At 49.1% G+C, this 22,323-nt stretch overlaps 1 protein-coding gene across 1 annotated transcript in view; it reads right to left on the bottom strand.

The window, feature by feature from the left end:
• Positions 1-22,002, bottom strand: part of CYP46A1 (cytochrome P450 family 46 subfamily A member 1) — a 36,125-nt gene extending 14,123 nt beyond the window's left edge. The window contains exons 1-5 of the mRNA XM_024131109.1: positions 21,790-22,002; positions 15,169-15,249; positions 12,474-12,555; positions 5,532-5,605; positions 4,972-5,058 (exon numbers count right to left, since the gene is read on the bottom strand). Of these exons, the coding sequence (XP_023986877.1) occupies positions 4,972-5,058; positions 5,532-5,605; positions 12,474-12,555; positions 15,169-15,249; positions 21,790-21,911 (446 nt within the window). The 5' untranslated portion in view covers positions 21,912-22,002. The remainder of the gene's footprint in view (positions 1-4,971; positions 5,059-5,531; positions 5,606-12,473; positions 12,556-15,168; positions 15,250-21,789) is intronic.
• Between the last annotated feature and the right edge of the window lie 321 nt (positions 22,003-22,323).

Below are 22,323 nucleotides of genomic sequence, written 5' to 3'. Positions count from 1 at the left end.
GGGCACGAACCCGTGTCCCCCGCATCGGCAGGCGGACTCTCAACCACTGCGCCCCCAGGGAAGCCCTGCAGTCTTTTGTTATCCCATTTCACTCTCTGTCCTTGAGCAGAGTGCCCAACCCTACACAGAAATGAGTCCTCTGACCCAGAGCGCCCAACCCACAGCACCCCCACCCCGGGACAGCTACCTGGATTGTCTGCCGGGCATACAGCTTAGAAAGAGGTATGGAAGGATGTGCTCCAAACTCACAAAAATGTTATCCCCGAGGGAGTGGAAAGGGGGGAAATTGTCCCTTTGTACATTACATATTTCTGAAATTTTACGAAGAGAAAGTGATGCTTTCTCTTTGTAAAAGTGAAATTAAAAGTCATTTTTAATGTTAGTAATCTGGGTAAAGGGTATAAGGGTGTTTTGTTCTCCTCTTCTTATTCTTGAAACTTATCTAGAAATTTGAAATTATTTCCAAATAAGAGGTTTTAAAAAACAGTAACAAGAGCAAATTGGGAAGAGGAAAAAAAAAAGAATAACTTTTTTAATTAGGAAAGACTATCCACTCTTCACTGCAGATCAGCCAGCCCTGCTGTTTCCCAGCTCTAGCACAGGCCCCAGCATCTGTCTGGTCACTGCTTCTCCCACCCCATGCTGGCTGCGTGTCTTGTTCTCTGTGGCCCAGGCATATAATGAAAGCACCACTCGAATCTGGCCCCTTGCCCACCTAAAATGCTTCGAAGCACCCTGTTGTGAGGGAGGGGAAATCCTCACCTGGGCCCAGGAGGCTGTCTTCTCTTGTCCATTCCCACCTGCAGCAGTGCCTTCCTGTTACAATGACCTGTTATCTCCTCCAAAGCCCAGTGCTCCTTCCCTTCTCAGGGCCTTTGAACATGTTGTCCCCTCTGCCTGAGCTGTCTCCCCTCCCACCCTCCATCCCTATGCCTCATAACACCTTAACATCTGCCCTCTCTCCAGGTGGACACCCAAATGCCACATCCTCAGGGAAATGTCTCTTAAGCCTAAGTAGTCCCAATATATGCTCCCATAGTACCCTTGACTTTTTTTTCATAACACTTACATGGTTTGCAAGTATATATTTATTTGCAAGGTTCTTTGTAGTTGTCTTTTTTTTTAAAAAATCAAATTCAAATTGACTATTTGGATCCCATGGGCTGGTTACCACGCCAGTACTAAATCCCTTGCAGCTACTGCAGATACAAAATATTGGACTGGAATGTTAGCGGTACAGTAAAATCCCAACCCCTTGTCTTTTTTTTTTTTTGCGTTTTTAAAAACGTCTTTATTGGAGTACAGTTGCTTTACAATGGTGTGTTAGTTTCTGCTTTATAACAAAGTGAATCAGTTATACATATACATATGTTCCCATATCTCCTCCCTCTCGTATCTCCCTCCCACCCTCCCTCTCCCACCCCTCTAGGTGGTCACAAAGCACCGAGCTGATCTCCCCGTGCTATGCGGCTGCTTCCCACTAGCTATCTATTTTACATTTCCTTATCTTTTATGGAATGATTGGGACCGAGGTTTTTCAGTAAAATTAATATCTAGAAAAGCAGAAACTGGCATTTCATTCTCACGATTTTATTAAAAGTATATAATGATATTCTCTGTGGATAATGGCTGGAGATGAAACTCACCAGTGGTTCCTATTCTTTTCTTCAGTAGTGAATTCGGATTAACCAAGGGTCACTGACACTTTCATAAACACAAGAATCTCCCAAAGCTTCTTTCATACAACTTTGTGAATTTTGCATTTCCAGTAAAATAGTCATCTCTTAGCTGGCTACCTTATTGTGAAACTAAAAAATAAAACTACGTGGTGATGGTTGCACAACAATGTGAATATACTTAATACCACTGAACTGTACACCTAAAAATGGGCAAGATGGTACATTGTATGTTATGTGTATCTTACCACAATTTAAAAGTTTTTAAATAAAAATGTGAAAGCACTTAATAAAATGTAAAGTGCAGTTCAAACGTGAGGTTCAGTGTGATGGAGAGGGTCAACCAAAACAGTGCTGCTGGTATTTATATCATGAGCACTAGGGGCGGCCATCTGGTTAGAATCTATGTCCTCCCATAACCTCAAAGCTTCCTGAGGGCGGGACCACGTCACCTTGATTGGCCTTCATAACCCTGACACTTGGCACAAGTGTTCATTAAATAAATGCCTCCTTCTAGTCTATTCCTGTTATCATTCCTGGCAACTTTCCAGTAAGACCAAGACCATTCCATGCATTCATTCTATGGACATTCCTGGAGGGCTTGTGTAGTGCCTGGTGCCGTGCTGGGTGCAGGGATCCAGGAACAGGGTGCATCTTCTGCCTTCACGGACCTGAGGTCTAGTGAGGGAGGCAGATTGAATGAGAATCATTGCAGTGGATGTGACAGGAGCCATCATGGAGACATGAACTCAGTCTTGGAAGGTCAGGAGACGGTTGCCCAAAGCAGTGACATCTTAGCTGGGTATCAAAGGAGTCAGAGGAATTCCCTGGGGTAGCACAGAAGGCAGAGGGAATGGCAGCAACACAGGCAGAGATGCCAGAAAGAGCCCAGCGTTTCCAGAAAGGTGGAGGTGAGAGGGTCCACATGTTGGAGGGGTCTCAGGGGCAGACTAAGGGGGAGTGAGGTCTGACTTTCACCTTTCAGATCATAGGGAGCCACTGAAGGCTTCAGGACAGAGGAGAGATGTGGTCAGATCTGAGTTTCAGCAAGATCTTTCCAGGGCGGTGAGGTGGATGCATTGGAGGAGGGAGACAGGAGGCGGGGAGGCCAGGGCAGAGGCTGTGATAAAAGTCCAGGTGAAAATGTTAATATGGTTGTCCACAGACTACATACAAAACAGTAACTTCACGGTGGAGAAGCCTGGAGGCTCCCTTAACCAAGGGAGCAGTTAACATCTCCAACAATGAGACAGATCAACACATGCTTCCAGATAACAATGCCCTAAGGAGTATACAACATTACTCCTGGGCCATTCCCGCCAAAAAAGGCACAACCTGAGTGTAATTGAACAGAAATAGCAGACAAACAAAACTGAAGGATGTTCTATGAAATTGGCCTGTAATCTTAAGGTCAAGAAATTTAAGGAAAGACTAAAAACTGTTCTAGAATGAAGAAGGCTAAAGAGATATGGTAACTGGGACTTCCCTGGTAGCGCAGTGGTTAAGAATCCGCCTGCCAATGCAGGGGACGTGGGTTCGAGCCCCGGTCTGGGAAGATCCCACGTGTCGCGGAGCAACTAAGCCCGTGGGCCACAACTACTGAGACTGCTCTCTAGAGCCCGTGAGCCACAACTACCGAGCCCACGCACCACAACTACTGAGTCTGCTCTCTAGAGCCCACAGGCCACAACTACTGAGCCCGCGTGCCACAACTACTGAAGCCCATGTGCTTAGAGCCCGTGCTCTGCAGAAAGAGAAGGCATCACAATGAGAAGCCCACGCACCGCAGCGAAGATTAGCCCCCGCTCGCCGCAACTAGAGAAAAGCCTGCGCGCAGCAACGAAGACCCAATGCAGCCCAAAATAAAGGAATTAATTTAATTAAATTACTTAAAATAAAAGAAATAAATAAAGAGATAACGGTAACTAAACGTGACACGTGGACCTGGATTGGATCCTAGACAAGAATAAAAAGAGCTATGTTACACAAGTGACAAAATTTGAATATGGATTATGGATTAGATAACAGTATTGGATTAATGTTATATGTCCTCATTTTGATAACTGAACTGCAGTCATGTAAAAGAATGTCCATGTTCATAGGAAATACACACAGAAGCATTTAAGGGAAGAGATTGCAACGTCTCCAACTTACTCTCAAATAATTTAAAAAACATGCACTATACAAAAATGTATACACATACACAGAGAGACATTTATAAATATATTTATATATGCACATAAAGAAGAAATGACAAAACGTATGGTGATTTAAACGATAAACAATAAGTGGATCTGGGTAAACGATATACAGAAGTCCCTTAGACTATTCTGACAATTTTTCTGTAAATTTGAAATTATATCAAAATAAAAGATTATCTTCCTCAAAATGTTCAACATAGAATTACCATATGACCCAGCAATCCCATTACTATATACCCAAGAGAAATATATCCACCCAAAAATGTTCATGGCAGCATTATTCGCAATAGCCAAAAAGTAAAAACAACTTAAATGTCCATCAACTGACGAATGGATAAATAAAATGTGGTATGTTCATACAACGGAATCTTATTTGGTAATAAAAAGGAATGAAGGTCTGATACATGCTATAATGTGGATGAGCCTTGAAAATATTATGCTAAGTGAAATAAACCAGGCATAAAAGAAATGTTGTATGATTCCATTTATAAGAAATGTATAGAATATGAAAACCCATAGAGACAGAAATGAAATTAGCGGTTGTCAGAAGCTGCAGGCATTGACAGGAAATAAGGAGTGACTGATGTTGGGGGTGATGAAAATGTTTTAAAATCAACCGTGGCGATGGTCGTACATGTTTGTGAATATACTGAAAACCATTGAATTGTACCTGTAAATGGGTGAATTGTATAGTATTTGAATTATATCTCATGAAAACATTTTATTTTTATTTAAAAATAAAATGTTACCAAAAAATGAAAACGATAATAAGTGAAAAAGCCCAGACAAGGAGTGGTGAGGTCTGAGCCAGGGGAGTTGCTGGGGGACGGGGACCCCGCACCTCCGGGCATCGTGGTCATTCGGCTCCTGAAGCTCACAGACTACCTGGGGGCCTCTCAGACTCCCACCCCACTGGCTGTCTTGGTCTCTCTTTGACCAGTAATGCCATGTCCTTCCTCTCCCCCTTCAGCCTGGGTGAAGGTGAAGCCCCTTCCAGTGAAGACTCGCCCTTGCCAAGCCCAGCCAGGCTGGCAGCCCAGCACCGCCCTGAGCGGCCAGCCGTGACCCCGGGGCCCGTCCGCGGCCACGCTCACCTGCGGCTGAAGGCCAGGTCCATGACCCTCCTCTGTTTGTGCCAGCGTTCATAGTCACATTCGGACACCAAGCCTTGGCCAAACAGCCTGCGGAAGAGACAAACGCTTGATGTGAGAAACGGGCTGAAGGAATGAGAATTGACTGCCTGACGGGGTCGGGTCACTTTTTGGGGTGATGAAAATGCTCTAGAACCAGACAATGGTGATGGTCGCACCACATGGTGAATGTAACAATGCCACTGAATTGTAATTCCAACGCGGCTAAAACGGTGACTTTTACGTGATGTGAATTTTACCATAACACATACATACATACATAAGGGTGATTGTGTGCCCCAACCTCAGTGACCCCTGCATTCCCACCTGCCATCGGAGGGGAAAGGACGAGAAGGAAGGTGCTGGTGACAAGAGCGGTGACCACCACGGACGGCCCCTGTTGTGCGCTCGGCAGCCAGGGTATTGGGACTGAATGCTACATCCAACACTCTGGACCCTGTGAACCCTCCACTTGCAGCCAGAGGCTCTCCTGGCCTCGCCCCAGACCCCTCCTCGCGTCTTACCTCTCACCAAACACAGTCTGGATCGCGTGGTACATCTTGGAGTCCTTGTTGTACTTGGTTGACATCAGGAACTTCTAAACATCCCCAAAAAAACAACATGAGCTTGTGCACCCATGAGAGGCTGCAGAGGACTCAGCGTTTTCTTGTCTCTTATGAAACACACCTCCAAATAATCATCCTGAGCTGAGTGCCAGCCACGGTGTGAACGCTCAGATAGTGATCTCACCTACTCTCTCCGGAAGTCCTGTCTTTCAGGGATGAGGAAAGCGGGGCACAGAGGGGTGAAGTGACGTTTTTCCTGTGGTCACACAGCCGGGGACTGATGCAGGGTGGCTTCCTTACTGCAATGCCCACGCTCAGGAGCCCACACCACGCCACCTTCCAAAGTGGCGACAAGAAAAGGCCTGGGCTGCTCTGAAAGCAGAGTGGGGAAGGGGAGAAGCGTGGTGGGAGGGCTTCTAGGACACAGGAGAGACACTCAGCACAGATTCAGTGTTGTTAGTGCCAATCCAGCCGTGGAAGTCAAGGAAGGCTTCCTGGAGGAAGGGTCCACTTCCTCACCAAGAGCAGGAGGGTAGCAACAGTAACATTAGCTATAGCAGCTTTTGAGGCAGCACAGCCCAGGCGTTGACAGCTCAGGCTGTGGGCTCCACTGGCTTAAATCTGAATCTGGCTCAAATATCTCACTCCGCCACTTGCCAACTCTATGACCCTGGGTGAGTTACGCACCTCCTCTGCCCCTGTTTCCTTATTTTACAAGATGGGATTCGGGAGAGTACCTGCCTGGTAGGGTGGCTGTGAAGAGAAAATTGTTTCTACGTGAAAAGTGCAGAGAATGGCACCTGGCACACAGCAGGTGCTCCACGAATGCCAAATGCACACCAGCGTCCTGGAGCTCATTTAATGCCCAATCAACTCTAAGACGTGGGTGGTATTTTTATGCTCATCGTACATCTAGGTGAAAAACGGAAGTTTAAAACTGGCCCAGGGGCTTCCCTGGTGGCGCAGTGGTTGAGAGTCCGCCTGCCGATGCAGGGGACGCGGGTTCGTGCCCCGGTCCGGGAGGATCCCACATGCCGCGGAGCGGCTGGGCCCGTGAGCCGTGGCCGCTGAGCCTGCGCGTCCGGAGCCTGTGCTCCGCAACGGGAGAGGCCACAACAGTGAGAGGCCCGCGTACCGCAAAAACAAAAACAAAAAACTGGCCCAGGGTCACCACATGGAAAATGGTGGACATAGGATTTGAATCCAGGCAATTTGCTGCGGGGGTGAGGGGAGAGGAGGCTGTGATCCAGGCAGGAGAACCCCTGTCACATGGTGCATTCAGGCAGAGGAGTGGAGGTGTGGAGGTGGGGGAGGGGCAGCAGCAGGGGGGCTGGAGAGGCTGCTGGGCCAGACCCCAGAAGCCTGCCCTGTGGGACGCTTGGCTTTACCCTGTGGGCACTGGCAGTAAGGTGACATCTCTGCTATCCATTAAACCCAGCGGCTGCTGGTGACTGTGGACTTAGCTCCTGGGAAACTAAGCCAAATTTTCAGCTCAAAGGAAACCCCAGAAATGTTGACTTCAGGTCACAAGCCACATCCCGGGGACCCCACCCCTAACCAAAAACTGTCATTTGTAAGCCAAGTTCTGTCACTATCCTATTGCTGCTGGTTTCCTCTTCTGCAAAAAGACCTTGGCAGTAAAGGCCCACCTCCCAGGCCCTACTCAAGTACCTCTGAGTAGTCCAAGGTCTGTGCCAGCCCTTCCCAACCTGAGCTGAGGAGCACCCCCTGAGGCAGAACAGCCTCAGCACAGTCTCTGACCAGGGTCCCCACAGCCTGCTGTCCCTGAAACTACAGATCCTTTGTTTGGCCCAGTGAGCTGGGCTCTGGGCCATGAGGGATGCACAGGGAACCCCCAGCACCTTGCTGCCTTCTCCTGTTGCCCATTCGGACAGTGCAGTTCTGCCCACGGAGGAGTAACTGCTAGGCACTTTCCCTCCGGCCATAAACAGCCAGAAAAATAAGCAAAAATTATGCAATGTCTGCTTTTGGACACTGGACAATGGGCAGTGAACCATGACAGAAGGAAAAGGGGAAAAAAAAAAAAAAAAAAAAAAAGACAAGAGCCCTACAATACAGGATCACTCCAGCTTTCTGCCCAGAGGCAATTTTAGGACAAAGGCACTTAAAGAATAAACTCAAATACAGCCCAGCAGGCTTTCCAAATTGATAAGACAGAGGTCAGAGTCCAGGCAGGCCAGAAAAGCCTAGAATTTGTAGGGCAGAGGACTCAAGAGGAGGGAGCTATGCAGAGAAGGAGGTCCTGTGCAGAAATCTGCACAGGGATCCCCTGTATCTTTGTATAACTACCAATCTGGGCACGTGTAGAGTGAAACTCCACAAGACCAGGTAACAAAACTTCTGGGAAAAGGAGAGTTACTGGGTAACTATAGGCTAAACAATTCTCAGAGCTCAAACAAGCTAAGAATTGTTCAAGTTCCCATTGGCCACAGTTAAACCTCAGACACAAGGCCTTTATTAGAGTCCTCAGAAGGGTCGCTCCTTAGTCGTGGGGCTAAACTAGCTCTAGAGTAAAAGCCTACACTTGATCAACCCTCAAAAGCCTTAAAGCAACCTGGAGAGGATCAAAGTGATCTGCCAGAATGAAGTCCAGCACTCTTTAAAGGAATAAAACAAAACTGAGCACTCAGCAGTGTACAAGTCACAATGTCCATTGTGCAACATAAGTCACTAGACATGCCAAAGAGCAGGAAAATCTGACCTATAACCAAGCCTAGAGATAATGGAGATGACGGAATTCACAGACAAGAACTTTAACACATTTATTACAATTTTACAAATATGCTCAAGGAACCCGCATAGCCAAGAAGTTCAAAGAATCCTACATAGAATTAACACAAAGAAAGGCACACCAAGGTGGATCATAATCAAATTTCTGAGACCAGTGATAAAGAGAAAGTCTTAAAAGTAAACAGAGATGAAGTGATATAATATTATTTGAAGATAGATTGATATAAGTTAAAGATTATCCTATGAATCCTAGGACAACCACAAAGAGAGAGAAAGAGGCTAATAAGACAATAGTGGATATAAAACGGAATACTAAAACATAATCTAAAAGGCAGGAAAGGAGGAAAAGGGAACAAAAAACAGGTGGATCAAATAGAAAACAAATAACAGCATGGTATATTTAAACTTAACCATATCAAAAATTACATTAAATGTAAATGACCTAAGCACTCCAATTAAAAGGCAGAGATTTTCAGATTGAGTGAAACAGCAAAACTCCACTATATGCTATCTATAAGAAACCCACTTGAAATATAAAATCCCAGATAGGTTAAAAGTAAAAGGATAGGGCTTCCCTAGTGGTGCAGTGGTTAAGAGTCCACCTGCCAATTCAGGGGATGTGGGTTCGAGCCCTGGTCCAGGAGGATCCCACATGCCACAGAGCAACTAAGCAACTAAGTAGTTGTGGGCCACAACTACTGAGCCTGCTCTCTAGAGCCCACGAGCCACAACTACTGAAGCCCGCATGCCTAGAGTCTGTGCTCCTCAACAAGAGAAGCTATCGCAATGAGAAGCACACACACCTCAATGAAGAGTAGCCTCCACTCACCACAATTAGAGAAAACCCACATGCAGCAACAAAGATCCAACGCAGCCAAAAATAAATAAGTGAAATAAATTTTAAAAAATAAATAATAATAATAATAAAAAGTAAAAGGATAGAGGGAATTCCCTGGCAGTCCAGTGGTTAGGACTCTGCGCTTCCACTGCAGGGGGCATGGGTTCGATCCCTGGTCGGGGAACTAACATCGTGCATGCCACACGGCATGGCCAAAAAGAAAGGAAGAGGATAGAAAAAGATATGCCATGAAACACTAAACATAAGACAGCTGGAGTGGCTATATTAATACCAAACAAAATATACTTCAGGAAGTGGAATACTCCAAGGAAAAAGGGGAAGTTTCTAAAGATAAAGGGATCAATTCATCACAAAGATATAACTTTGCTTAATGTGTACACACCTGGTAACTAAACTTCAAAATACATGAATCAAAATTGATAGAACTAAGAGTAAAAATAGGCAAATCCATGATGGGGTTAGAGAGTTTAACACTCCTCTCTCAGTAGAGAGTAATTTACTTTCTGCATGCTAGAACATGTAGAAAGTAAATTAGTAATGATTTAGAAGACTCAAACAACACTATCAACCAACTTCACCTAACTGACATTTCTAAAACACTCCAACAATTACAGAACATATGTTTTTTTTTAAGTGCTCACAAACGTTCACAAATATAGACCATATACTAGGCCATACGACAAGCTTCGATTAATTTTAAAGGATTGAAATCATGAAGAACACTTTCTCTGACCTTACAGAACTAAATTAGAAATCAATATATAAAACTTAGAAATTGAATAACACACATTTAAATAATCCATGGTTCAAAGAAGTAATCACAAGGGAATTAAGAAATTATTTTAAACTGAATGAAGATAAAAGCACAACATATTGAAATGTGTGGTATATTTGTGCTAAAGTAGGGCTTACAGGGAAATGTAAGGCTTTAAATGCCTATATTAGGGGGGCTTCCCTGGTGGTGCAGTGGTTAAGAACCTGCCTGCCAGTGCAGGGGACATGGGTTCGAGCCCTGGTCCGGGAGGATCCCACTTGCCGCGGAGCAACTAAGCCCGTGAGCCACAACTACTGAGCCTGCACGCCTAGAGCCCATGAGCCACAACCACTGAGCCCGCGCGCCTAGAGCCCGTGCTCCGCAACCAGAGAAGCCACCACAATGAGAAGCCCGAGCGCTGCAACGAAGAGTAGCCCCTGCCACAACTAGAGAGAAAAGCATGTACGAAGACCCAATGCAGCCAAAGATAAATAGATAAATAAATAAATTTATATTTTAGAAATGCCTATATTAGAAAGGAAACAAAATCTAAAATCAATTATCTAAGCTACCAGCTTAAAAAATTAGAACAAGAACAAACTGCAAGTGAGTAGAGGAAGGAAATAAAAAAGAGCAGAAATCAATAAAATAGGAAACAAACAATAGAGAAAACCAATAAAACCAAAGGTGGGTCTTTGAAAAGATGAATATGATTGAAAAACCTCTTGCCAGCTTGTTCAATAAGATAAAAGAAAACCCAAATTACTGTTCTCAGGAACGAAAGAGGGGACATTTCTAGAGATCCAGTAGACATGATAAAGATAATAAATAAATATTGTGGACAACTTTATATCAGTAATTTCAACAATTTAGGAGAAATTCCTTGAAAGATACAAAACTCAAGAGAAAATAGAAAATCTTAATAGCCATATATCAACTTTAAAAATTGATTGCATAATTTAAAGAAAACAAAAACACTTCCCTCAAGGAAAATGCCAAGCCCGGATGGCTTCACTGGTAAATTCTATCAGACATTAAAGGAAGAAATAACACTACTCCTATACAAGCTCTTTCAGAAAGCAGAGGAGAGGGAACATTTCCCAACTCATCTTATGAGGCCTACTAACCTGATCCCAAAGCCAGGGATCAAGAGAAGAAAAAAATATAGAAACAAAAATTCTTAACAAAAGATGAGCAAATTGTATCCATGTATCCAGGAACAAATTGTATCATGACCAGGAAGTGCTGATTTAACACTTAAATGCTAAGCAATGTAATTCATCATATTAATATGTATCTTTCAAGTTCTTATCTCATTGAGCGTCATGAAGGTCTTGTGTATGGTTTTTGGTAGCATGCTTTAAAAAGTCTTAAGGCATGTGTCTGTATTTGCAATGAAACTTTTTTAAAATAACATGACTCTTAACATCCTGTTAGAGACACCACGGTCATTCAACTTGTCTTGTGATCTAGACCCCAAGTTGTATTTTATCCCTCTTAGTGTCACCACAGCCACTGTCTAAGCAGAGCATCATCCCCGCACATCAGCTCAGTACCCCCCGTGAGAATAACAGCACAATCATTTATTGAGCACTTGCTGTGTGCCATGCGTGGGCTAGATGGTTCACACACGTTATTTCAGTTCCATGCTTTTTCAAATTTTATTTTATTGGGGTACAGTTGTTTTACAATGCTCTATTAGTTTCTACTGTACAGCGAAGTGGAGTTCCCTGTGCTACACAGCAGGTTCTCATCAGTTATCTATTTTATACATATTAGTGTAATATATATGTCAATCCCAATCTCCCAATTCATCAGTTCCATTCTTATAACCACCTGTAAGAGAGGCATCATCCCTATTTTACAGACGAGGAAATTATGGCTCAGAGTGACACAGTAATTTGTCCACGTTTCCATAGCCAGTTGGTGGCAGAGCCCAGATTTGAGCCCAGTTCTGCCAGCTGGCCATTCTTAGCACTTATATGGCAGACACCATCCTGCACATATTATAGGCCAACTAATGCTGCCTGTCTCTGTTTCCTCACCTCTAAAATGGGGGCTAATAAGAGTCCCTACCCCTCTGTGGATTAAGTGGGTTAATAATTGTGAAGTAAATAGAAAAGTGCATGTTGAAGCATCTTTTGACCCTTTATTTGTTAAATAAATGGATCAATACTTAGTTCCCATCATAGTCTTAAAAGAAAGGGGTTATAATCCCACCTCGCAGATGAAGGAACTTTTAAGAGAGGTGAACTAACCAGACACATGTGCACCAGCTGGGCAAAACTCCCAACCCAGAAGAGTCTAACATAACTCACCGCCCACATCAGACAGCCCTGCTTTTAGGAGCCCCCCAACCCCACTGCCAAAAAGTGGGTGTTTAGAGAGAAAGATGCTGTTCCCTTCAGGATCCTTGGGAAACCAGCCCAAATGCGTGTGACTCTGGAACATTTCTCCCACAGCCCCTGGGGTAGAGTTTCATGCACCCATCCCAGGGAAGGGGAGGGCTCCCCTTGGCAACCACTGTGTTTCCTACCTTGACCGACTCAGGGCTCGTGACGATGACGGAGGTTTTGTGGAAGACATTGACCCGCACGACAGGTCCGTACTTCTTAGCCCTGGAAACCAAAGTGATGCAGAGGAGGCTGTCAACTACCAGAGATGTGAATATCATCAGAACAGCCCAGGCTCAGCTGGAGAAACGGGGCATCCCATCCCTGGGGGTGGGGAGGGGGGGCGGGTCTCAGCAGGGGTCTGGGGCCAAGGTTCTGCCTTGCTGCTGACTCACTGCTGAGTCACATCCCTCACTGCCCTCAGTTTCCAAATCCATGAAATAGGGTTGCTACCCTCCTCCTTTGCCCCAAAAGGTTGTGCTGGGAATCAAGCAATATCACGTCTCTGAAAAGCGTAAAGCACCACCCTGAACAATGACTGTTACCCAGTCACACCCCCACCCGATTTACAGATGAAGAAACTGAGGCTCAGAGAGCCTCTGATGCCTCGTCTAAGGCCACGCAGTTGGCAAAAGGCAGAGCTTGCCTTCTGAACCACCCTTGTGTGCCTCAGAGCAGGAACTTCTGGGGGTGGGAGTGACCTGGGCTGGGGAGGGGGGTGTGTGCTGAACTGGGGGTGAGGGGATTGGGGCAAGCTGGCTCGTGAGGGGCAGAGACTGGAGTAGGGACAACAAATGACAAGTTAGGACCCACCAATCCAAAAACATATCTTGGAGCACGCGGCCACAAACCTCATCCTTTTTCCAAAAGTAGGGGAGGTGTCCTAGAAGGAAACTAGAAGAAATGGGAAACATTAAGATGACCGGAAGTCACCATCAAAGAGTGCTCACTTCCCCACAGGACCTTGTGAAGTTGGCATTATCAGGCCCACTTCACAGATGGGAGGACTGAGGCACGGAGAGGTACAGTCCTGGCTCAGGGTCACCAGGCAGGATGCAAATCCCAGTCTGACTGGCTCCGGAAGTTTTCTTAGAAAGATGGAGAGGGATAAAACCGTCTCCTTGGTGCAGAGATTGGGGGCTGGCGTGAGGAATAACCTGAGACATTCATGGAACACTTACTAAGTGCTGGGCACCAAGATGAGCTTGACCCCATCTGAACTCCCCACACCTCCTGAAGTAGGTCTATTATTGATGTAGTTAATAGGTAGGGCCACCGAGGCTGGGAAGACGAAGTCACCTGGCCCCAGGTGCGTGGCTGGTACCAGGGTGCCCCACGGTCCTTCTCACCAGGACACAGTTTGGTCATGCTAACTCGGCAGTGCTATTACCAGATTGTAAACAAGCCTGTGTGGTGTCACCATAGGCACATTCGCCATGCATGGGCTAGATGGTTCACACACATTATTTCAGTTCCATGCTTTTTCAAATTTTATTTTATTGGGGTACAGTTGTTTTACAATGCTGTATTAGTTTCTACTGTACAGCGAAGTGGAGTTCCCTGTGCTACACAGCAGGTTCTCATCAGTTATCTATTTTATACATATTAGTGTAATATATATGTCAATCCCAATCTCCCAATTCATCAGTTCCATTCTTATAACCACCTGTAAGAGAGGCATCATCCCTATTTTACAGACGAGGAAATTATGGCTCAGAGTGACACAGTAATTTGTCCACGTTTCCATAGCCAGTTGGTGGCAGAGCCCAGATTTGAGCCCAGTTCTGCCAGCTGGCCATTCTTAGCACTTATATGGCAGACACCATCCTGCACATATTATAGGCCAACTAATGCTGCCTGTCTCTGTTTCCTCACCTCTAAAATGGGGGCTAATAAGAGTCCCTACCCCTCTGTGGATTAAGTGGGTTAATAATTGTGAAGTAAATAGAAAAGTGCATGTTGAAGCATCTTTTGACCCTTTATTTGTTAAATAAATGGATCAATACTTAGTTCCCATCATAGTCTTAAAAGAAAGGGGTTATAATCCCACCTCGCAGATGAAGGAACTTCTAAGAGAGGTGAACTAACCAGACACATGTGCACCAGCTGGGCAAAACTCCCAACCCAGAAGAGTCTAACATAACTGACCACCCACATCAGACAGCCCTGCTTTTAGGAGCCCCCCAACCCCACTGCCAAAAAGTGGGTGTTTAGAGAGAAAGATGCTGTTCCCTTCAGGATCCTTGGGAAACCAGCCCAAATGCGTGTGACTCTGGAACATTTCTCCCACAGCCCCTGGGGTAGAGTTTCATGCACCCATCCCAGGGAAGGGGAGGGCTCCCCTTGGTGCCTGGGGGTGGGGGGGGGGGCGGGTCTCAGCAGGGGTCTGGGGCCAAGGTTCTGCCTTGCTGCTGACTCACTGCTGAGTCACATCCCTCACTGCCCTCAGTTTCCAAATCCATGAAATAGGGTTGCTACCCTCCTCCTTTGCCCCAAAAGGTTGTGCTGGGAATCAAGCAATATCACGTCTCTGAAAAGCGTAAAGCACCACCCTGAACAATGACTGTTACCCAGTCACACCCCCACCCGATTTACAGATGAAGAAACTGAGGCTCAGAGAGCTTCTGATGCCTCGTCTAAGGCCACGCAGTTGGCAAAAGGCAGAGCTTGCCTTCTGAACCACCCTTGTGTGCCTCAGAGCAGGAACTTCTGGGGGTGGGAGTGACCTGGGCTGGGGAGGGGGGTGTGTGCTGAACTGGGGGTGAGGGGATTGGGGCAAGCTGGCTCGTGAGGGGCAGAGACTGGAGTAGGGACAACAAATGACAAGTTAGGACCCACCAATCCAAAAACATATCTTGGAGCACGCGGCCACAAACCTCATCCTTTTTCCAAAAGTAGGGGAGGTGTCCTAGAAGGAAACTAGAAGAAATGGGAAACATTAAGATGACCGGAAGTCACCATCAAAGAGTGCTCACTTCCCCACAGGACCTTGTGAAGTTGGCATTATCAGGCCCACTTCACAGATGGGAGGACTGAGGCACGGAGAGGTACAGTCCTGGCTCAGGGTCACCAGGCAGGATGCAAATCCCAGTCTGACTGGCTCCGGAAGTTTTCTTAGAAAGATGGAGAGGGATAAAACCGTCTCCTTGGTGCAGAGATTGGGGGCTGGCGTGAGGAATAACCTGAGACATTCATGGAACACTTACTAAGTGCTGGGCACCAAGATGAGCTTGACCCCATCTGAACTCCCCACACCTCCTGAAGTAGGTCTATTATTGATGTAGTTAATAGGTAGGGCCACCGAGGCTGGGAAGACGAAGTCACCTGGCCCCAGGTGCGTGGCTGGTACCAGGGTGCCCCACGGTCCTTCTCACCAGGACACAGTTTGGTCATGCTAACTCGGCAGTGCGATTACCAGATTGTAAACAAGCCTGTGTGGTGTCACCATAGGCACATTCCAAGGTACTGGTGACTTCCTGTCTCCTGTTTAACTTTATTCCCATCAAGCTCACTCACTACAGCTTCCAGAATGGGCGACAACAAAACCGCAGTTGGGGTTTTCTGGGTCATGGCACTCACATTCTCCTGGGAGGAGACAGAGTGAATAAATAAATAAGTAAGTAAATAGGGAGTCAGACAGTGATGGAAGAAAAATCAGACTTGGGGGAGGTAAGGAGAGCTGCGGATGGGTGTAGGAGGATTATTGTAAATAGGCAGGTCAGGGAACATCCCTTTAAGAAGGTGACATGTGAGCCGCAAGAAGTGAGGAACTTGGCCACGTAGGTATCTGGGGGACGAACATTCCAGGCAAAGGGAATCGTAGGTGCAAAGGTACCGAGGCAGGAGAGTGCTTGGTAAGTTCAAGGAACAGCAGGGAGGCGGTGTGGCTGGAGCAGAGTGCTTGAGGGGAACCTGGTACACGATGAGGTCACCAAGATGGGGGGAAGATCGTGTACGGCCTTGTGGGCTGTTATCCGAACTCTTGCTTTGAGCTTGGTGAAGTGGGGGCTACTGGAGGGTTTTGAGCAGAACAGAGATGGGATCTGAATTGGGTTTTCAATGAATGGTCCTTGCTGCTGCAGAGCTGAGAGTACACAGGGGAGGTGGGGGGCAGGGGCAGAAGCAGGGGCACCAGTGAGGGGGCTGTGAGTGGCGATGAGAGGTCAGGCTGAATGTACGTGAAGGTGGGCGGAGCCAAGGGGACCTGCTGACGGACTGGATGTGGGGTGTGAGACAGGGGTCAGGGCTGACCCTGGGGCTTTTGGCCTGCGCTGCTGGGAGGTTGGATGGAGCCGCCACTCACTAAGGTGAGGAGGACCGAGAGGGGGCCCGGTGGGGGCAGCAGACACTGTTGCACCCGTCCCCTACCCTTGTCCTTGCAGGTGGAGAGGCTTCCAAAGGCCAGAAGCCGAGTCTCTGCCCGGTGCTCTCCTGGCTCTGCCTGCAGGGGGAGTAGCCTGGAAATTCCATCTCAGAACCCCCCAGAGCAGCCCTCCATCAATGATCCCCTCTCCCTCCACCTCGTGGTGGGGTAGGGGGAGCCTGTGTTCCGCCGGGTCCCAGAGTTCCCCAGGGGGGTTGCGTCTCAGTTGCCCCCAGAGGTAATTTGCTTTATTGACCTTCTGACCTTCTGTCTCCAACCAATCCCTAACCCCCACCAGGATCACCCCTCCCAAACTACTTACACTTCAATTCTTGTCTCAGGATCGGCTTCTGAGAACCAACCTGAGACAAGCGGGTGAAACTGGGAACCAGCCTTGGAGCTGTTGGATGTGCGCTGCCCATCTAACACGGAAGGGAAGCAGGCAGGTAGGCACCTGAGGCTGCAGCTCAGGGAAGAGCTCCCAGCTAGAGATGTCAATGCGGGACTCCTCAGCAGAGAAGTGGTGCTGACAGACTGGGTTAGACCACAAGGGGTGGGGGTAGACAGGGAAGAGGCCCCAAGAGCGAGCCACTGTTGGGGGGACAGGCAGTAAAGGGCCAGCCAGCCAGGAAGACTGAGCAGGAGATGCAGGGGAGAGAGAGGGGGAAACCTGAGAAGAAAGGCTTCAAGGAGGAGGTAGGGATCCGCCCTGCCCCGAGCAGCGGAGGGGACCAAGTGCTGACCATGCGTCTAGCTCCACGGAGGTCACTGGGGCCCTGATCAAGTTCTGTTGGGTGGAGAGGTGGGGGCCAGAGCCTGACGGGCGGTGGATTCAAGAGAGAAGGGGAGGGAGGAACAGGGGCCAGAGACAGGCAGGCTTCGGACCTGGGTGTTGCTGTGGGCGTGCAAAGCTGGGATGGGGGGCAGCAGCTGGAGCGAATGAGGGGGGAGAGGTTTGTGTTACAGCCTATTACGTAAACACAGGAATGATGCAGAAGAGAAGGAAAAGTGATGACGGTGGAGAGGGGGCATTGCTGGAGTCTCGGAGCAGTGGTGGGGGTGGGCGGGCATCCTTGGCCAGGAGCACCGAGGTCCCAGTGGGGAAGGCACGTGGGCTCAGGGCAGGCAAGGGGGCTGATGTGGCCGCAGAGCCCTGGAAGGAAGTTGTCTCAGGCTGTTCATTTGCTCAGGGAAGTAGGAGGCGAGAATAAAGGCTGAGCATGCGCTGGCTGGCACGGGAGGTGAGGGACTGAGGGGAGAGCGGGCGAGCGGGGCCTGCGCTAGGAAGCTCGGCGGGGCGCCGGGCAGCCACGGCCACTCGAGGTGAGTGGCTTTGAACTTACACCGCCCCGCCTGCAGCAAGATGGACCGTGGACATCACACATGACTGGCTGTATTTCCAGAATAATCTAGTACCCATGGTCACTCCCCAAAGCTGCAGGTTTGGAGAGAATATTCTCAGTTTGGGTCACCTGAGTGAGAACAGAGTCTGGACCCTCCTCACCTTCACAGGCCTGAGAGTCTCCACCCTAAGCACCGGAGTCCAGAGCCACCTGGGGAGGCAGGTGAGTGACACCTCAAGAAGGTCAAGGGCACGGAGTGGCGTGGGGTCCTCACTGCCAGGCAAGAAAGGAGCCTACGACCCGTTCCTTCCTGTTCCTGCAGGGGGCGCCGGGGGAGGCGAAGGCAGGGCCCCAAGACCAGGGCTTAGAAACCAGCAGATGAGGGATGACGGAAGGAGGGGATGGTAGACTCCTGGGATGGGGAGGGGCGGACCGAAGCCCACCTGGTGTGCCCCTGGTGGCAGACAGGATATGGCAGAGCAGCCCAGGGAGAGAGAAGAAGGCAAAAATCCCCCTCCCCTGCCCGGTCCCCAGCGCGCATGGTTTCCTATAACCCTGCGCTGGCACAGTGGGAATCCGAGGTTTCCTGTGGGCAGAGAAAGTTTGGGACAGAACTGGAGCAGAAATCATCTGGAGAGCCCACTGTGAGGCCACACAGAGGGGTGGCGGGAGCCCACGAGATGGCTGGGGGCGGGGGGCACCCACTAGGAGTGAGGGTGAGGGTGCCGGGCCAGGAAAGCGCCTCGCGCCAGAGGGACGCGGTGGCTGAGTGCTCAGCTGGGCACCCCAAGTCCCCTGGATGCGCCGCCCAGCAGAGCCAGCCGTGGGTCCCCACCATCACCGAGAACCACCCAGCAACGGTCGAACAGCCCCCAGGCCTGGCAACTCGGCAAGCAGGAGAGGGTGGAGAGAAGCAACACCGCCCAGGAGTTTTGAAAAACTTATTACAAAAGAAATGAAAACTGAGGGAGAGACTTTTCATTGTCAGGTTTACATTCGTCCCACACTGCCAGGAGAGTGGGGGGGGGATGAGGGAGCTCAGAGCAGTGACAGAGAAATACGGAAGCTACAAGTGTTTGTGTGGGATCCGAACATGGGGTCTGAGTTTTCAGCTGTTACATGGGTCGTTGCAGTAGGATGTTGTCTGTAATCAGCACACAGAGGCAGGGCACTCAGGGAGGGCATCTTGCTGGTGACTCTTGCAGAATAAAGAGGATGAAGAGTGGGGCTGCGAGAGCACAGCAGCTGCCTCTTGCAGGGCAGAGGGTTCCTTGCCTGCAAGCTGGCCAAGCCCTAAAGCACACTACTGGAGACCCAATACGCATAGATTTCTTATCAACCATGGTGTTGCCCGTCACGGTTTGGGGATCCAGGCTCTGAATGCCAAAGCATCTGATTTACGCTAAAAAGAGGTTCCAGAATGTTCATTTAGTGCAGTTTTGTATTTGACCACCAACCAATTTTTTATCCAAAATCTTTTTGTACACGCATGGTCCAGTTGACCTCCTTAGAATAAAGAGCCCGACCCAAATTATGTTCAGCCTCCTCCACCCACCCACACACCTGTAGGTCACATGTAGATTTTGTGGTGTAAGACTTGAGGGAGGATTCAGGCATAAAAAGGAAAGATATATGGACACATGCTCCTACATGGATGACCCTCGGAAACATTCTGCTAAGTGAAAGAAGCCAGACACAAAAGGTCAAATATTGTATGAGTCCATTTATGTGAAATGTCCCAAACAGGCAAATCTATACACAGAGAAGGCAGATTAGTGGTTGTCAGGGGCTACGGGAGTTCCGGGGGCAATGAGGAGTGACAGCTAGTGGTTATGGGGTTTCTTTTTGCAGTGATGAAAATGTGCTGGAACTAGCAGTGATGGTTGCATAACTCTGTCACTATACTAAAAAGCACCGTATTGTACATTTTAAAGGGGTAAATGTTACGGCATACGTGATTTTATTTTTGTAATGCAATTTAAAAAATTGATGCGGGGAGAGTAGCCGAGAGGAGCTTGATTTAAGTCCTCTCTTCTTAAGACACAGAGATTGGCTCAGGTCTGCAGTGTTTGAAGCACTTGGGTTTATGACAAGGTCAAGTCCTGAGGAGGCCTGTCAGGATGAGCACAAACGTCATTCAGTTCGAAGCTCCTGACGGCTGATTGGAAAACCTGAAAGGGTGAGAGTGTACCTAACACGATTGACAGGAGACTTCCACCATCCACCTTGGATCAGAGTTTATCCAGGGTCTACTGTGCATGGCCCAGGTGCTGCTGAGCTAGCTGTCAGGGGCACAGCAGTGAACAAGACAGACACAGGCCTATGGGAGAGACAGACACTTAACAAGAGGTAGCACAAATAGTCACCCAATTACCATTCGGGTGACGTAGAGTTTATAAAATGAACAAAATATATTTGCGTGTGGGAGCAGGTAGGGCCTCCCTGAGGAGGTGGCATTTAAGACAAGCCTAGAAGGCTGGGGGAAGAACCATCTAGATGGAGGGGGAGACACAGCTGCGAAGTAAGGGAAAAGGGTGGGAGAGGGCACCTGGGAGGAGAGAGAGCTGGCAGGGAGAACAGTTGCCTCCCTGTGTCCCCAGCTACAGAGATCTTTCCCGAACCCACCAAGCAGGGATTCAGGCTTCAAATGCCGGGGCATCCGGCTTGTGCTGGAGGTGGGTGCCTCCCAGAATGTTGGTGTCCTGAGGTTTTAGAAAGTGTGTCTAATACCCTTGTTTATTTATTCAGTCAACAAATATTTATTGAGCATCTGCAATGTCCCAGGCTCTGGGGATACACAAGTGAACACACAGTATCCCTGCCCTCCCAGGGCTCACATTCTAAAGGGGGAGACAGACAGTCAACAGGTGAACAGACAGTCAACAGGTGAAAAGAAGGTAACTTCAGGGATGATGGCCCCATAAGGAGTTTGGAGCTAGGAGGTGGGCTTTATACAGGGTGGATGGGGAACAGGAAGACCCGGCAGGAGGCATTCAGCTGGGGTGGGTGCATGCAGAAAGAACTGGAGGCGGCAGTGAACAAGCAAAGGGTTAGAACAGTACAGAGCGGGTTCTGAGAGCTCAGCAGGGGCCTTGCTGGCCCCAGAGTAGACTTAATTTAGAATTAGATTTAGTTCTAAGTGATGGGAAGCCTTTGGAGCACAGAAATGACACGTCTGATTTAAGCTTCGGAAAGGTGAGCTTCTGGTGGAGGGCGGGGGGGTAAGGTGAGTGGGGTGAGGGCCGAGGATGGAATGGAAGTACTAAGGAGAAGACAAAAAGGAGATACCAGGACAGGAATTTTTAAAAAAGAGGGGGGATGTGACCAAAGTACAGTGTATGACAACCCAGGTTGAGTGACCCCATCCAAGTCCCAAAGTTAAAAGCACCCACTTTAGAACCAGGCTGACCTGGGTTTAAATCTAGGCTTACCAACTGTGTGACCTTGGGCAGGTGACTTTGCCTCTGCGCGCCTCAGTCTCCTCGTCTGAACGATGGGGTAACAATAGCGCCTACCTAACAGGGTTGTCGCTGCCATCACGTTTTCGGGGCCCAGCAGAGCGCGGTGGGCGCCGAGCAGCTGCTGCGGCTGTGAGTAATTTGTTACTAAGAATAGTTAGCGCCCCTCTCCCTGCCGCCGTTTCCAAGCGGCCGCGCGCAATGGCAAGGCTGGACCCGATGCCGGCTTGGACGCGATCCCCCGGCCCCCCATGCGAGAGCCCCATCCAGGCCCCCGCCCCCACCCCCCGCTCACCTGGGCCGCGGCGGCCCGGGGATGTGCTCGTAGCGGCTGCGAGCGCGGTGCACGAAGGTGCAGCAGAGGCCGAAGACGACCAGGACGGCGCTGCCGAGCAGCATCAGCAGCCCGGGGCTCATGGCTACGGGGCAGGCCAGGCCGGGGTCGGGGCCGGGCACGGAGGGGGCGGGAGGCCGCGAGCCGACTCAGCTGTCAGCGCCGCGCGCCGCCTCGGCCCCAGGCCTGGCGCGACCCAGCACCGCCCCCGCCCGTTCGGCTCCGCCCCCGCCGGCTGCGACCCCTCCCAGGAGCTCGGTCCCCGCCAACCACGTCTCCGCCTCCGGCTCCAGCTCTCGGGGCCGGCCCCGGATTCGCCCCGCCCATCCTGAAGCTCCGCCCTAACATCAACACTGTCTCCGCCCAGCTCCCAGGCCCCGCCCAGAGCATGTGATCTCCACCAATCACAACTCCACTTCTGACTCAGACCCCCCCAGCTCCGCCTTCTCTCCGCCTCCCAAGGCTCCGCCCACATCCCTCAAGCTCCACCCCAAC

Source organism: Physeter macrocephalus, chromosome 11, assembly GCF_002837175.3.
Source record: "Physeter macrocephalus isolate SW-GA chromosome 11, ASM283717v5, whole genome shotgun sequence".
NCBI lineage: Eukaryota > Metazoa > Chordata > Mammalia > Artiodactyla > Physeteridae > Physeter > Physeter macrocephalus.
This window is presented reverse-complemented; position numbering and strand designations above follow the sequence as displayed.